The 17,927-nt window shown below is 40.0% G+C and overlaps 1 protein-coding gene across 1 annotated transcript in view; it reads left to right on the plus strand.

The window, feature by feature from the left end:
- The window catches only part of mtmr6 (myotubularin related protein 6), a 194,802-nt gene that overhangs the window by 160,227 nt on the left and 16,648 nt on the right, over positions 1 to 17,927 (plus strand). Inside the window, exons 6-10 of the mRNA XM_041199055.1 lie at positions 5,252 to 5,386; positions 6,995 to 7,127; positions 9,454 to 9,563; positions 12,104 to 12,229; positions 16,809 to 16,858. Of these exons, the coding sequence (XP_041054989.1) occupies positions 5,252 to 5,386; positions 6,995 to 7,127; positions 9,454 to 9,563; positions 12,104 to 12,229; positions 16,809 to 16,858 (554 nt within the window). The remainder of the gene's footprint in view (positions 1 to 5,251; positions 5,387 to 6,994; positions 7,128 to 9,453; positions 9,564 to 12,103; positions 12,230 to 16,808; positions 16,859 to 17,927) is intronic.

The raw sequence follows: 17,927 nt of genomic DNA on the forward strand, positions 1-17,927 counted from the left end.
AATGAGAGAAGCAACAGAGAATGATATAGGAAATGTTTTCTTTTAAAAATCAAAAAAAAGCAGAAGAACAAAGAGGAAACTAGAAATAAGCTCAACTATATAAGCCAAATTTAGTGTCAACAGATGTTGTCCAGCCAAATCTGGTGTTGGGTGGTTAAATCAATTGTCTGCCCGATTATCTTAAAGTCTGTGTCTGTTTGACTTGAGGAAATGAAGATGGGGGCTGTACCAAGAGGAACAACCAGGATGGGAGAAAATAAAGGTTTTACTGAGGACGTGGTGTCAAAGGTGAAGGAGTGAAGCAGATTGACAGCTGCAGAACTATCATGGTAACTGGGATGCCAAAAGCTAGATAGTTGGCAGCTAGAAAGTGCAAGTGATTTGGGAAGATTTTTTTTTTTCCAGGGATGGACATAGATGGAACTTGGTTGGAAGCGGGGGAAGGGGATGTGGAAGGTGATGCATACAAGGAATTTTTTTGGAGATGGTCTTGGCTATGATTGTGGACGTGAGACCACGGTGAAAATCAATGTCAGCCTTGGTTCAGTGATAGCAATATTGCCTCTGCGTCAAAAAATCATCAGTTCAATGCCATTGTGCCTTTGCAGCATTTGAGCACATTCACTAAGGTGACACTTAAGTGCAGTAAGGCAGGGGACTGCTACATTAAGGGTGGAGTTGTCTTTTGGATGAGATTTTTACTGCATTAAAGATGATATGTAAGTGCAAGTTATTGCTGCAATGTTAAACTTGGGTGGACTTAAAAGATCCCTTGATGTTACCCGAAGAAGAGATATGGCATTCTCCCAATGTCTGTACTACATATCATTAGCAAACACCAACAGAAAAGATTGCGTCGATCATCTCATTTGCTGTTTGTGGAACCTCACTATGTGCAAATTGGCTACATTGTTTGCTTTTTGAAGAGTAAACACTTTTAAAAGTGTTTTGGGTTGTCTAGAGGACATGTAAGGCACTATATAAAATTCAATCTCTTTAAGAACATAAGGAATAGGAGCAGGAGTAGGCCATTTTGCCTCTCAAGCCTGTTCTGCCATTCAATATCATCGATTGTGTTTGTGGCCTTAACTCCACTTTCCTGCCTGTACCCTATAACCCCTGACTCCCTTGTAATCAAAAATCTGTCTAACTCAGCCTTGAATATGTTCAGTGACTCAGCCTCCACCATCCTCTGGGGTACAGAATTCTTTCTGAGAGCAGAAATTCTTCCTCATCTCCATATAAAATGGGAAACCCCTTATTTTTAAACTGTGCTCCCTAGTTCTGGATTTCTCCACAAGAGAAACATCTTTTTAGCATCCACCCTGTCAAGCTGCCTCAGAATCTTATCTTTCAATAAAATCACTCCTCATGCTTCTAAACTCCAATGTGCCTCACTGCCACACAAGATGGCTTCTTACAGCCTCCTTTATACAGCTCAAGAAACACAAAGATGGCTGCTATGTTAATTTTCAAGGAGTTATTGTTTCACCAGGCAAAGAAGTTAATTATATTATGGTCCTTTGAAGCCCTTCTTATCTCCTGTTCTCTCAGAAGCCAAGGGGCTGTCACATTTCTAGAGGATGCAGTGGACATCACTGGAGGAGTCTTGCATTTTAATGACGCTTCGTAGCCTGCTCTAGAAATATGAGTCTAACAAAGTTTGAATAAACACAGAAAGGTTCCAAGTTGACTGCCCATACTTCCATTTTGATAAAAGGTTTTTGAACTCAATGTAAAGGTTTGAAAATAGAATTGTACCTTTAAAACAGTTCTCCTTAAAATCTATATCGTAATTACACAGTTGTGACAATCCCCCTTTCACTAAAGACCAACATTTTATTTGCTTTCCTAATTATTTGCTGTACCTGCACTCTGACTTTTTGTAATTCATGTACAAGGGCACCCAGATCTCTCCGTACTGCAGCATTCTGCAGCCACTCTCTATTTAAATAATATTCTGTTTTTTTTAATTCTTCCTGCCAAAGTGGACAACCTCACATTTTCCCATATTATACTCCATTCTACCAGATTTTTGCCTACTCACTTCACGTATCTATATCACTTTGTAGAATGTTTTTCTCCTGACCACAACTTACTTTCCTACTTATCTTTGTATCATCAGCAAATTTGGCTGCAATTCATCCTGTCCCAAGCATAGCTTGCCCAAGTACTGCTCCCTGTGGCACTACACGAGTTTCAGTTTGTCAATCTGAAAATGACTCATTTATTCTGACACTCTTTCCTGTTAGTTAGCCAATCCTCTACCCATGTTGATATATTACCCCCAACACCATGAGCTCTTACCTTGTGTAGTAACCTTTTATGTGGCACCTTATCGAATGCCTTTTGGAAATCTAAATATGCTACACCTTCTGGTTCCCCTTTATCCACCCTGCTTATTGCATCCTCAAAGAACTCTGATAAATTAGTCAAAAACTATTTCCTTGTCATAAAACTATTTTGACTCTGCCTGATTATGTTTTGTTTTTCTGAATATCCTGCTACTACTTCCTTAATAATGGATTCCAGGATTTTCCTAATGATAAATGTTAGGCAAACTGGTTATAGTTTTCTGCTTTCTGTCTCCCTCCTGTCTTGAATTCAGGCGTTACATTTGCAATTTTCCAATCTGCTCAGACTTTTTCCAAAATCTAGGGAATTTTGGATGATTGCAACCAATGCTCTACCTCTCTAGCCACCTCTTCTAAGACTCTAGGATGCAGGCATTTGGGTGCAGGGACTTGTCCGTCTTCAGTCCCATTAGTTTTTCTAGTGTTCTCGAGTGTTGCAGTTATCTAGTTTGCATATTTTACAATATAACTTTTAGTTTTAGGAATTAAAGTTTTAACTGTAGAAAAGCGGTGGCATTTGGTTAAGAACCTGATAAGCAACCCTAAAGTAAATGTGATTCAAACAAGCTTGGAGTTTATTACACTAAAAAGGCTGGGGCCATGTTGACTTAAGAGGTCAGAGCTAGAAAGGTAAGATCCATAAAAGCAGGGAGCTTGCTTTTAGCTTCATAAGGTGCCACTAAGTCTGTTTTGTTAGAGAGGTAAGTTATTCATCTGATTTCCCAGAATTAAAGAAAGCTTTGGAATTAAAAGGTAGTTGTAATTTGCATTTCTACCTGGGAAACGGCAGTGTGTGTCACATTGTCATGGAGATGGATGAAGGTTCTTGAGATTTTTTGTTTTGAGTTTATGTCTATGAATTCAATTAGTCAGTGCATAGCCAGCAGGCAAGACTGGTTGATGTTTGGAAAAGCAGCTAAGAGACTCTGTCAGCTTTGGGTCTTAGATAGCTTCTAGCTCCTTGTAAATTGAGAGATAAAGCCAGACCTACATCAGAAGTAGAGTAAATGCTAGACCTATCATCCATGATGCAGCCTGCAATTGGGAGCTGGTATTCGGTATAAGACAAATTTGGAAAGGGAATAAATGACTGGAAGATTTGTTTAGCTGAAAGCTAAAGGAAGGAATCTATGCTAATACTCTCTGTGAAAGGCAGTTAACTTTGTTTCAGTTGGAACTCTGGAAATGTTCAGCTTGGTTGCAGTGTAAAACCATAGCAGAGATCTGTTGGAAACCAAGGGTGTTTCTGATGTTTTAAGTCACTGCGCAGGAGTTGCTGGGAGGCCTGTGCTTGAGCTGTGAGGTTTTAAAGGAAAGTTGGGGGGTCACTTAGCCAAAAGCTAATGGAAGGACTCCCATGAAATCTACTGCCTTGGAGAATAGCTGGAATACTAAGGAGAAGTAAAATAAATTCCAGAGAGCTGTGATATACTTTTGGTTTTGTCCCAGACAAGACGTGAATGAACCTTCAAAATGTACAACGTATAAGGGAACTCTGGGGAGGAAGTAAAAAGTAGAACTGTAATTATAGCATGAGCCTTTAAAAGCTATAGTTTTAATTTAGTAGTGATTTTTTAATATTTCTCTTTATATATACAATTAAGTTCATTTTTATTTAAAAACATGAAATCTTGTGGCATGATTCTGTTGGCTAATGGCTGGGTCTTTAGACATTAACGATCCCAGCGCTAGTGATGGTGATTGTTTTATTTCAACGTGGTGGTTCAACTCCACACAATCTCTTTCACGGCTGTAAATTTGAAACAGGCAAGCAGATTGGGAACTAAACAACCTAAGACAAATATCAAGACAATACTCATGAATTTTCTTGAAGAACATCCTAGATCAAAATAAAAATAGAAATTGCTGGAAATCCTCAGCAGCTTTGGCAGGATCCATAGAGAGAGAAACAAAGTTAACGTTCCAGATTGATGACTTTTCATCAAACCTCCAGACCAAAGCAACCCTTTGCAAAGAGGAAAGCAGTCATGCTATCAATCAATTGTACTTTTTACGCAGCGAATGCTTAAGATCTGGACTGCTTTGAGAGTGTGGTGGAGGCAGATTCAGTGGAGGCTTTTAAAAGAGAATTGAATAATTATCTGAAGAGAAGAAACTTGCAGGGTTGTGGGGAGAAGGTGGAGGAGTGGGACTAGATGGGTTGCTTTTGCAAAGAGCTGCCATGGACATGATGAGCCAAAAGCTTCCTGTGTTGTCACTGTTCTATAATTCTACAGTCCAACTGGTAAATAACAGTTCCTTGGTTGTTGGTTTTCTTAAGCGCACATCAGGTAGATTGTCATAAGTATATTTATCTTAAAATGCTAAACAATTTCAAAAGAAAGTTTGGATAGAATTAATTTGATTTAATAACTTTCTTGGACAGTATTTATATACTGTTTTCTTCACAAAGGTATAGGAGCTCTGAAGACTTTAGCCACTAGGTATCCATTTTAAGTTCACAATATAACGTAATGTCGAAAATTTATTTTTATTATGTAATCGAGATGTTGCAGTTTGAAGTAAGATGGAGCTCAGTTTTGTCATTATTACAAACCAGCAAAGGGCAGGTTCAGGACTGATCTTGGGAAATCCTTCATAAAAGGTTGCTTACTATCTGGAATGATGATGTAATGGAGGGAAATATTCTGGTGTCCTTTAAGAATGCATGTAGTAGATATCATAGTAGCATGATGCATTTCAATGGAAGGGCGAACTAGGCAGCTAAATAGCTTTCTCATCTGTACTTGTGCTCTGTTACCTTTGTGCTCAACAGCTCCCTGTGGAAATGTGAAAGAGATCAGGTATTCAGCAAAGTAATGTTTGAAGCTGCATGTGTGTTTTAAAAAAAAAACATAGTTCCTTCACTGGCCGTTCGCTTTTTGTTCTCTTTCCAGGCTGCCATATGTAGATGCAGCCAGCCGTTGTCTGGCTTTAGTGCCAGGTGTCTAGAAGATGAGCACATGCTGCAAGCTATAAGCAAAGCCAATCCCAACAGCCACTTCATGTATGTAATGGATACGAGGCCAAAGGTATGTGTGCGGCTTACCTTCAATATTTGTCAGTTCCCAATTATTGCAAGACATAATTTATAAGTGACCTTTAATAAAAAGGTACTGCATTCCTACTAGTTTTATATGAAATATCACAATAGCTACAACACTGGGATCTACCCGAAAATATGGAAAACTGCCCAGGTATGTCCTGTACACAAAAAGGAAAATCCAACCCAGCCAATTACCAGAGATAAAAACAAAAAAACTGCGGATGCTGGAAATCCAAAACAAAAACAGAATTATCAGGAAAAACTCAGCAGGTCTGGCAGCATCGGCGGAGAAAAAAAGAGTTGACGTTTCGAGTCCTCATGACCCTTCGACAGAACTCAGTTTCGAGGACTCGAAACATCAACTCTTTTCTTCTCCGCCGATGCTGCCAGACCTGCTGAGTTTTTCCAGGTAATTCTGTTTTTGTTCCAGCCAATTACCACCCCATCAGTCTACTCTCAATCATTAATAAAGTCAGGGAAGGGGTTGTCAACAGTGCTATTAAGCAGCAGTTACTCAGCAATAATTTGATCAGTTTGGGTTCCACCAAGGCCACTCAGCCCTTGATCTCATTACAGCCTTAGTCCAACATGAATTAAAGAGCCGAACTCCCGAGGTGAGAGTGACTGCCCTTGACATCAAGGCAGCACTTGACTGAGATGTGGCATCAAGGAGCCCTAGCAAAAATGGAATCAATAGGAATTGGGAAAAACTCTCCACTGGTTAGAGTCATACCTAACACAAGGAAAATGTTTGTGATTGTTGGATGCCAATCATTTCAGTTCCAGGACATCACTGCAGGCGTTCCCCAGGCTAGTGCCCTAGGCCAAACCATTTACATCTGCTTAATCTATGTCCTCCTTTCCATCATAAGGTCAGAAGTGGGGATGTTCGCTGATAATTGCACAATATTCAGCATCACTTGCGACTCCTCAGACACTGAAGCCGTTTGTGCCCGTATGCAGCAAGACCTGGACAACATTGAGGCTTGGGCTGATAAGTGACAAGTAACATTTCACGCCACACAAGTGCCAGCAATAACCTTCTCCAACAAGAATCCAACCATCTCCCTTTGATATTCAGTGGCATTACCATTGCTGAATCCCCCACTATTAACATCCTGGGGGTTACCATTGACCAGAAACTGAACTGGACCAGCCATATAAATACAGAGATAAAAACAAAAAAACTGCGGATACTGGAAATCCAAAACAAAAACAGAATTACCTGGAAAAACTCAGCAGGTCTGGCAGCATCACAGCACCTTCCAAACCCACAACCTCTGCCACCTAGATCGACAAGGGCAGCAGATACATGGGAACATCACCACCTACAAGTTCCCCTCCAAGCCACACACCATCCTAACTAGGAAATATATCGCTGTTCCTTCATTGTTGCTGGGTCAAAATCCTGGAACTCCATCCTTAACATCCCTGAGGTGTACCAACACCACATGGACTGCTGCAGTTCAAGAAGACAGCTCACCACCACCTTCTCAAGAGTAATTAGGAATGGGCAATAAAAATGCTGGCCCACGTAGCAATGCCCATATCCCATGCAAGAATGAAAAAAGTATTTTATTTTTATATTTTTCAGCTAAATGCACTGGCAAATCGAGCTGCAGGTAAAGGATATGAAAATGAAGATAACTATTCCAATATTAGGTTCCAGTTTGTTGGGATTGAAAACATTCATGTAATGAGAGCGAGCTTGCAGAAAGTCAGTGAAGGTACGTTTTAATATGCTGTCCCTATTGTAAAACATGGAAATCTTTCAGGACTCGTGCTTTCTTCTTTCCTGCTTTCTCCCATTTGAAAGTGGTGAATTTTGCTGAGCTACATTTCTGTAAGCAAGTAATTTCTTTTTTACCTTACCAAGGTGCAGATTCTTTGTGTGTGAGCTGAGATGCTTAAGTGTCAGCAGGTTGTTTGTCCAAACTCGTCCTGCCTGCGTGTGAGCTTTCTAGCAGGGTCACTGGTCATCGTTCAGGAGATGGAGGTGTGGCTAGTAATCCGTTCATTATTCAAATTCCCTGACCCAGCCTAGGGATTCTGAGACCAATTATAATGTTCCCATAGTTTTCCTTGCTGAGCTCAAAGCACATGAAGAATAGGAGTTGGGATTGCTCATCTTCATGGTTAAATATCATACCTTCTGGTAGTTCAGGTAATTTTCATATTTTGTGTGAATTTTTCCATCAGTAAGGAATGTTGCATTCTTCTATCTGTCTAAAGTTATTGCTGCTACAAGGATAGGTAGATGTCCTGCCTTGGTTATTTGAGGTGAAATATGGGTGTAGTACTGTAGTGGTTATGTTACTAGGTTTGTAATGTAGAAAACCTGACTATTGATCCAGAGGCATGAATTCAAATCCTACCACTGGAGAATTTAAATTTAGTTAATTAAATAAATCTACTTATTTACTTTTTTGCAGTGGTTTGATGTAACTGAATGGTTTGCTAGGCCATTTCAGAGGGAAGTTAATAGTCAACCACATCACTTTGGGTCAGGATCAGTAATAGTGACCAAGAAACTACTGAATTGTTATTAAAACCCATCTCATTCAGGAGTGTCCTTTAGGGAAGAAAATCTACTATCTTTTCATAGTCTGGCCTATGTGTGTCTCCAGTTTCTCAGTTCTATCAAACAGCTATGGAAAATGTCTGATAATAAATCTGGCAGACTACCTGGCATAGACCTAGGTAGTGGGCGCAACAAAATCGCACTCAATTCAGTTGACCCTGCAATATCCTCCTCACTAACCTGGGGACCTATGCAAAAATTTGGAGAGCTGGCCTACAGCTTGACATTGGCTGAAAGGTACCATTCTGTGATTATGGCAATGTCCCAGATTTGTCCATCACCATCTCTGGGTATGTATTGTCCCACCGACAGGACAGATCCAGCAGAAGTGGTGGCACAGTGGTATACCATTGGGAGGGAGCTAGACTGCAAGTTCTCAACATTGACTCTGGACCCCATGAGGTCTCATGGGATCAGGTTACACATGGGCAAGGAAACCTCCTGCTGATGTTCACCTACAACTCTCCTTTGGGTAATAAGTCTGTATTACTCATGTTGAACACCACTTGGAAGAAGCACGGAGGGTAGCAAGGACACAATGTACTTTGGATTGGGGTCTTCAATGACCATCAATGTTGTGCTAAATGGGATAGATTCAGAACAAACCTAGCAGCTCAAAGCTGGCTATCTGTGGTCTGGCATACTCCACACTCAACCGTTTCCTTCAAGCTAAGGATCAATCCTGGTTCAAATAAGAAGTATAGGAGGACATGCCAGGAGCAGCACAAAGCATACTTTAACAAAACATGAGATACTAACCTGGTGAAGTTACAGCACAGGACCTCATGCATGTTTGGCAACAAGCCAAGCAATCCCACAGACAATTAATCAGATCAAAGATCTGCAGTCCTGCTGCATCGAGTTGTAAATGGTGATGGAAAATTAAACAATACAGGAGGAGGGGTCTCCACAGGCATCCCCACCCTCAATAACAGTGAAGCCCAGCACGTGGTGCAAAAGGTAAGGGTGAAGCACTTTCAACCATTTTCAGCCCAAAGTGTCAAATGGTTGATCTATCTCAGTCTTCTGAGGGCTCACCATCACAGAAGCGCATCTTTAGCCAATTGAATTAGATGCTGCCTGTTTCTAGCACATTTTGTTTCAGATTGCTAGCATCTGGATTGTAAAAACTAGCCATATGTTACTCCTATGTTATAGCAAGGAAACTGAGATACTGTAATGGAGTTCTTCAACTTGACACAGAAATTAAACTATCCTCTAAGGGTTAATGTTTCTGTAGTGTTAACCTTATTTATTTCAGAGTGAGTGACGCAGTTGTGTGAATCAGATGACCAAATTCAAATATAATATAAAACAGATGTTGAGAAAGATGCCTTTTATCTCTATGTAACAGACAAGAAACTTGTTCACTTACTTGTAGTTATAAAAGCAAAAAAAATGTTACTTTTACCAAATGTGCAAGCTAAAATGATTATTTGAATCATGCTGAATATGTATTTTCTTATTTTTAGTGTGTGGAACCAAAGAGTTGGCTCTGAATGACTTCTTAAGTGGTTTGGAGAGTTCTGGATGGCTTCGCCACATAAAAGCTGTGTTGGATGCTGCTGTATTTCTTGCTAAAGTACATATTGTTTCACTATATATGTTTTTAAACTTATTTTTTATATGCAGAAAGGAAATTATTTACCTAATAATTTAGCATATAAAGGAAAAAATATTGCTTTATGAATAAGCAGACAAGCATACTGCCAAGGTATAGTCTATATTGCAAAGTTGGTATAGTCTTCACTGGCTTGAAGCTTTTTTACACCTTTGCTGGTAATTTTCTCCTCTGTCTTCCCTCTGTCCTGAAAGAATTCCCTACTTGTTGAGATTAGTTCCACTGGCATGAGTCGCCTACAGTATCTTATGTTTGGGTAGAGGCCATGAATGGTAATTCACAATTCCACCTCAAGATACATCACAGCAAAGCTTGATTTATTCTTTTATGGGATGTGGACATTGCTGGCAAGGCCAGCATTTGTTGCCCATCTCTAATTGCCCTTGAACTGAATGGCTTGCTATATGTTCTGATCCAACACTAATGCATCTATACTTGCAAGATACAAATCAGGAGCAAGAAATCATATTGTCCTCCACAATCCCCATATCAGGACCACTGAGTCAATTGTTTCCTTATTTATTCCTTGAGTGAGATCAACTGATCCAGCACAGACTGGAGTTCCAATCTTAAACCTTCCTGGCTGAGCTCTTTATTTTCCTAATCAGCTGAATTTTTGGTGAGCATAAAGCTGTTTTAGAATCTAACCCCAATTGTGGTGTAAGTGATGTGCAGTCAGTTTTGAAATTTTTCTTTTTGGGAAAACTCTGAAGGTACATTTTAGCACAGCTAAAATTTTACTTCCGACTAACAGTATTTCTACAAAAGAAAGATAGATGGTACAAAAGCTTACTGATCAGTTTCCATTATACAGTCTTAGCATGGTGCAAAACTGTTGTGTCTGAAGAATTGAAATGCAAATGGAATGGTCAGCCACAAGAAGTAGAAAAGTGTTTTTTCTCTACGTGGTGAACGTGGAATATATGAATGAAGGTAGTATCTCACTCATGTGCGCTACAAAAGTCTACTTTCTTGGGCTCAGTTCATATGAATTGAAATGTGATTTTCCTACACAGTATCTAAGAAGTACATAGGAAAAGAAACAAACTGTTTTTACTCTAAGCTTGTACATTGAAACATTTAGTTCTGTAACTACTGAGCTCTCCAATTTTGACAGAAAGCAAAAAGATGAAAGGTGTAATTTAGGCTTGAAACCACTAATTAGTTTTTAATGATTCCTCTTGCTTCTGATTTCTGTGCTAGCAGGAGAAGTTATGGTAAACTTTCACATTTGTACTTTAAAACAATTCCAAAATCATAAAACCCAAAACTTATTGCAGATTTTCTGCAGTAACAAGTAACTTGGACCACTTGCTCTTGATGAAATCTTTTTGTGAGAAATACACATAAGAGTTCTCTATTAATCTCTGATTTGAATAAAAGTTCAATGGGAAGGTAACAAGCCAGCAATAATACCAGTCCCAGTTATCATTTATAATTAAAAATGTCCTATTATACAACATTTCTTGCAGTGGAAAAAAAACATCAAGCCAGGCTTTTGCAAGTGTGTTCTTCTGTGCACCCTTTTAACAGCTCCTCACATTCAAGTCTGGTAAACAAGAACTCCATGTTGAAACAAACAAACGTTTTGCATGATGGAACACAAAGCGAAAGTGCTGGACATGTTCAGATCAGGCAGCATCTATGGAAAGAACAGACAAGTTAATGTTTCAGTGTCAGTTCTTCACCTCAATTATTAACTTATTTGTTCTCTTCAATGATGTTTCCTGACAGGCTGAGTACCTATAATGTTTTCTGTTTCAAATTTCCAGCATCTGCAGTATTTTGCTTTTATGCTGGCTAGATAATGGCTATGACTCTCTCTTAATAGCCAACTCATTAGGAAAGGATCAATTTATTGCCCTCACGGGGAGACTGTTTACAAGCAATTAATATAGTAGTCAGAAATGTGAATTTCTTCCTTTCTATCAATATAAAGAAATAAAAGCAGCAAAACTCTCAATGCAGATAAAGAAATAGAAGATTGTCTTCTCTTCAAATAGCTAACATGGAACAAATTTGATATCTGAAATAAGATATGATACTTAGTCCATAACTCTCCTGTCAAAAACAGTTAATCAAAATAATATTCGCTACTAGTGATGAACAGATTGGTGAACTGAAGCTTCAAGTGGATGAACATGTATTGGAAGATAAGAATCTGAAAAAAGAGTTGTATTTTTTAATCTCTAGGCTTTATAGGGTTGGTGGTGTACATTTAAGCATTTGATCCACTGCAGCTAAAAATACTGATAGCACTGAATGGATATTTAATCTCTTGTTTTAATTAGTGCATATGTGTTCGGATCAAACTGTAAGCCTGCTCCCATGGAATAGCCTGCATATTCTGATAATATAAAGTTTGACCTTGCAGTTGCTGACATCAAAGTTTTAAGCACCAAGCTCCTTTAAGAACTGTCGATTGTACTTTACTGTCCTGAAGAAATAAGTTTGTCTGAACAGTTCCATGACACACGCTTTCTCGTCTATATTTTGAACAGACAGTGGGATATGAAGGTGCCAGTGTTTTAGTCCATTGCTCTGATGGTTGGGATCGTACGGCCCAAGTCTGTTCCTTGGGTTCACTGCTTTTGGATCCATACTATAGAACAATAAAAGGGTTTATGGTAAGAAAAAATTTATTTTTAAAAATAACTGCACTAGTCCTTTTAGCTACGTGTAGACCAAGTTCAATTTTGTAAATAGCAATTCAGGATATGGTATTGTACTCGACCAGAATTAGTAATGAATTTTACCCATTTCCATTAATCAGCCCCGTGGAGATTTAAATTTATCATAGCTGCCGTGATTGCTGCTGCTCAAGCTCTAGTGAGGAATAGTATAGATTAATTTATATTGCACTTTACACCACTAGTTATAAGAATAGCTTGTATCTTGGAGTGCGAGAAAACGTGGTCAAAGTAACTATGGGAGTCAGTAGGCTGATTAACAGCTTATCCTCAGAAATGGAAATAAGAAAGTCAAGGAAGGGAAGAGCCTGAAATGGACCTTGTGAAGGTGAGGGAAGGGTAGAAATTGGAAGAAAGGCTAATGAAATTTTCCAGCATGGGTTAGAATAGGAAGTGGCACCAATAGTCATCAACATACCAGAAGAAAGTGTTTAGGGAGGGGGAACTGAGTAGGACTGGAACAACGAATGTTCCATGTATTCAGTGAAAAGGATGGCATGAGCTAGAGGACCCATTTGGGTTCCCACAACTATGCCTTTTATTTGGAGGAAGTGAGTCATAGGAGGAGTTGAGAACAAATTCAACAAGGTGGAGAAGCTTGGTGGTGGATGGTTACTGGTTGGATCTCCATTCAAGGGCAGAACCCCTATGCTGCCCTAGTGAGGAATGAGGGTAGCAATGAGAGTACTACAATTATCTCCCATACCCGTGGTCCAGCATAGGACTTATAAGTGTTGTTGGAGATGTATCAGGTTCAGCTTTAATGTCCCCCTGCAGATGAATACTTTGCCAATGCTCACTGTCTAGGCTTGCATGAGAAATAATCATGTGGATGTGACATTGAAGGGCCACTAATGCATGCGGAATTGTGTCCCACCATGAATTACTGCATTCAGGAGAGGAGAAGAAAAAAGCAAAGGAAAATGGCACAGGGGAAAATTAGTAATTGCTCTCTAAATCACATGTTAATCCACGTGGGAAACTTGGTGGAAAAGCAGGATGTTAAAAGAAACACAGATTATAATAGTACAAACAACCGGGAAAATCAGGTTGCTAGTGGATCCCAAGAAAAGGAATTTGTGGAATGTCTACGAGATGGCTTTTTAGAGCAGCTTGTGGTGGAGCCCACTAGGGAACAGGCAATTCTGGATTTAGTGATGTGTAATGAGGCAGATTTGATAAGGGAGCTTAAGATGAAGGAACCTTAGGAGGAAGTCACCATTATATGATAGAATTTACCCTGCAACTTGAGAGGAAAAAGCTGGAATCAGATGTAACGGTAATACAGTTGAATAAAGGCAACTACAGAGGCATGAGGGAGGAGCTGGCCAGAATTGTCTGGGAGATGAGCCTAGCTAGAAAGACAGTGGAACAGCAATGGCAGGAGTTTCTGGGTGTAATTTGGGAGACACAGCAAAAATTCATCCCTTGGAAGAAGAAGCATACTAAAGGGAGGACGAGGTAACCATGGCTGACAATGGAAGTCAGGGACAGCATAAAAGCTAAAGAGAAAGCATACAATGCGGCGAAAAGCAGTGGGAAACCAGGGGATTGGGAAGCTTACAAAGACCAACAGAGGACAACTAAAAAAGAAATAAGGAAGGAGAAGATTAAATATGAGGGTAAACTAGCCAGTAATATAAAAGAAGATTGCAAGAGTTTTTTTAGATATATAAGGGGTAAGAGAGAGACAAAAGTGGACATTGGGCCGCTGGGAAATGATGCTGGAGAAGTAGTAATGGGGAACAAAGAAATGGCGGAGGAACTGAATAGGTACTTTGCGTCAGTCTTCACAGTGGAAGACACGAGTGACATCCCCAAAGTTCAAGAGAGTCAGGGGGCATAGGTGAGTGTGTGGCCATTACCAAGGAGAAGGTGCTAGGAAAACTGAAAGGTCTGAAGGTGGATAAATCACCTGGACCAGATGGATTACACCCCAGAGTTCTGAAGGAGATAGCTGAAGAGATAGTGGAGGTGTTAGTGGTGATCTTTCAGGAATCACTGGAGTCAGGGAGGGTTCCAGAGGACTGGAAAATCGCTAATGTAACCCCGCTGTTTAAGAAGGGAGTGAGGCAAAAGATGGGAAATTACAGGCCAATTAGCCTGACCTCGGTCATTGGTAAGATTTTAGATTAAGGATGAGATTTCAGAATACTTGGAAGTGCATGGTAAAATAGGGTAAAGTCAGCATGGTTTCATCAAGGGGAGGTCATGCCTGACAAATCTGTTAGAATTCTTTGAGGAAATAACGAGTAGGTTAGACAAAGGAGAGCCAATGGATGTTATCTACTTGGACTTCCAGAAGGCCTTTGACAAGGTGCCGCACAGGAGGCTGCTCAGTAAGATAAGAGCTCATGGTGTTAGAGGCAAGGTATTAGCATGGATAGAAGATTGGCAGTCTGGCAGGAGGCAGAGAGTGGGGATAAGGGGGTCCTTCTCAGGATGGCAGCCGGTGACTAGTGGAGTTCCGCAGGGGTCAGTGTTGGGACCACAACTTTTCACTTTATACATTAATGATCTAGATGAAGGAACTGAGGGCATCCTGGCTAAGTTTGCAAATGATATAAAGATAGGTGGAGGGACAGGTGATATTGAGGTGGTGGGAGGCTGCAGAAGGATTTGGACAGGTTAGAAGAATGGGCAAAGAAGTGGTAGATGGAATACAATGTGGGGAAGTGTGAGGTAATGCACTTTGGTAGGAAGAATAGAGGCATGGACTATTTTCTAAACGGGGAGAGAATTCAGAAATCTGGAGTGCAAAGGGACTTCGGAGTCCTGGTCCAGGAATCTCTTAAGGTTAACTTGCAGGTTGAGTCGATAGTTAGGAAGGCAAATGCAATATTTTGAGAGGACTAGAATATAAAAGCAAGGATGTGCTGCTGAGGCTTTATAAGGCTCTGGTCAGACCACATTTAGAATATTGTGAGCAATTTTGGGCCCCGTATCTCAGGAAGGATGTGCTGGCCCTGGAGACGGTCCAGAGGAGGTTCACGAGAATGATCCCAGGAATGAAAGGCTTAACATATGAGGAACGTTTGAGGACTCTGGGTCTATACTCGATGGAGTTTAGAAGGATGAGGGGGGATCTGATTGAAACTTAACAGAATACTGAAGGCCTGGATAGAGTGGACGTGGGGAAGATGTTTCCATAAGTAGGAGAGACTAGGACCTGAGGGCACAGCCTCAGAGTAAAGGGAAGACCTTTTAGAACAGAGATGAGGAGAAACTTCTTTAGCTAGAGAGTGGTGAATCTATGGAATTCATTGCCACAGAAGGCTGTGGAGGCCAGGTCATTGAATGTATCTAAGACCAAAATAGATAGGTTCTTGATTGGTAAGGGGATCATAGGTTACAGGGAGAAGGCGGGAGAATGGGGTTGAGAAACTTATCAGCCGTGATTGAATGGCGGAGCAGGCTCGATGGGCCGATTGGCCTAATTTCCTATGTCTTATGGTCTAATGCAAGTTCAGTCCTTTGGGGGATAACATTAGTGGAGCAGGTTTAATTACTTTAGAGAATGAATCCTGTTGGTTGATTTGTGGTTATAGCATGATGTAATGTTAGCCACAATTCCAATGACACAGGCTGTTGAACTGGTTTTTAGATGATTTTAATTTTGTTTGTTCTGGAGGCTTGTTTTGGGAGTGCCATCTCCATGAGCCACTCTTCACCTCTCGTAGACTGAAAGTTAGGAACTGCAAGTGCAGCAACGTTAGCCTCTGCTGTGAGATGCAAAGACCCAGAGTGAAAACATTAGAGCTGTGTTCACTCTTTAGAAACTAGTCCCTTTAATCAGGCACAGCTTTTGTAGACCCTCATCTTTGTGAGTCCCTAATTCTGTCGGCCCCCAGAAGCTTGTCTCCTTTACTGAATGGAATGCAGCTAATAGAGGGATAAACAAGGCTTATGTCTCACCCTGTATTCCTGTTATATAAATGTGCCTCAGTAGCTAGGTGACTCATTCTTACTAATCATAATATTATCCATTCTCTAATGAGATTTTAATCATTTAACAGCATGGACCCAATAGGCCAAAAGGCCTCCTTCTGTGCCTTAATGACTCTGACTCTAATTTAAACTTTAGGAGTAGGATTTGAATCCTAATGAGGCATAATTGATTTGTGGCTAAGTGTGACACCAGACCGACCATTAAGGTCATATATAGATGAAGGAAAGTGTTAACAGCATCATCATGACTGATTCAATTTATAATTCCTATCATCATGAAGCTTCATGTTTCAGAAGCGTACTGATAAAAGCTAGTTTGTGTGAGCGGACTGGATTAATTAAATCTGACTCTTTCCATTGACTAATCTTTTCGTTGTGAGCTGCTAAATCATTGAATTTACACAGTACAGTAAACTACTTTCAGTCAGTAGTATTTTGTAGTACACCAGCATAAAAAGCACTCAAATCCCATCCTAATTGAGTAGTTGAACACAAATCTGTTGCATATGCTAAAGATATAATCATTTTTTTAATGTTTCCTCGCAACTAATATCTTTTCTATTCTAAGGTTTTGATACAAAAAGACTGGATTTCATTTGGGCACAAGTTTGCTGACAGGTAATGTGAATACAACTTGAGTAAGAAAATTATAATTATTATAAACTAATTTGGAAGAAACTAACTTGGATATTTGGAAGAAAGAAAAGAAAAAGACTTACGTTTATATGATGTTTTCATGCCCACTAGATGTCTCGAAGTGTTTTACAGCCAATAAACTACTTTTTGAAGTGTGGTCACTATTGTACTGTAGGAAAAACTTGTACACAGCAAACTCTGACAAACCAGCAAGGATTTTTGTGTGCAAGCCCTGGAATGGATCTTGCACCTGGAACTCTGTATCTTAGAGGCGAGAGTGCTACCAGCTAAGCCATAGATGACACAAACATAAGGGCATTATGGTTAAGCTCTTTGCCAAAGCAATATTTTAGATTTATGGTTCAGACTGAGTTAGTTGAATTTCACCTTATACTCAAATGTTTTATCTTTGTCCCCTTTGAGTTAACTGTCATTCTTTCAGTAAGATTAATATAAATTTGAACTCTGGTCTAATATATTTTCAGGATTGCTTTTTGATTTGATTTGAACTATTTTTGTCAAAAAAAAGGCCCAGTAATGATTCTACACTTTGAGGGGGAAAAAATGGTGATTTTAAGATTTTTCCAAACTAATTTTATGATAGATCCACCCTCTTGGATCTCACTCCAGCAATTGTCAAATTTGTAATGAAAATTTAATGACCCTACATTTTGCATAAATCAAAGTATAAAAAGTTGCTTATTGCACCTTATGTCCTCAGCGCCTCCCACACACCTTTATTTTTCTCTTCTTATTCATTTACAGCATGCAGGCTTTGCTGGCTGGGCCAGCATTTATTGCCTATTCCTAGTTGCCCTTGAGAAGGTGGTGGTGAGTTGCCTTCTTGAACCGCTATAGTCCACGTGATGTAGGTACATCCGCAGTGCTGTTAGGAAGAGAGTTCCAGGATTTTGACCCAGCTACCATGAAGGAACAGCGATATATTTCCAAGTCAGGATGATGAGTGACTTGTAGGGGAACTTCCAGGTGGTGGTGTTCCCATCTGTCTGCTGCCCTTGTCCTTCTTGCTGGTAGTGGCCGTGGGTTTGGA

Source organism: Carcharodon carcharias, chromosome 11 (assembly GCF_017639515.1).
Source record: "Carcharodon carcharias isolate sCarCar2 chromosome 11, sCarCar2.pri, whole genome shotgun sequence".
Taxonomy (NCBI): domain Eukaryota; kingdom Metazoa; phylum Chordata; class Chondrichthyes; order Lamniformes; family Lamnidae; genus Carcharodon; species Carcharodon carcharias.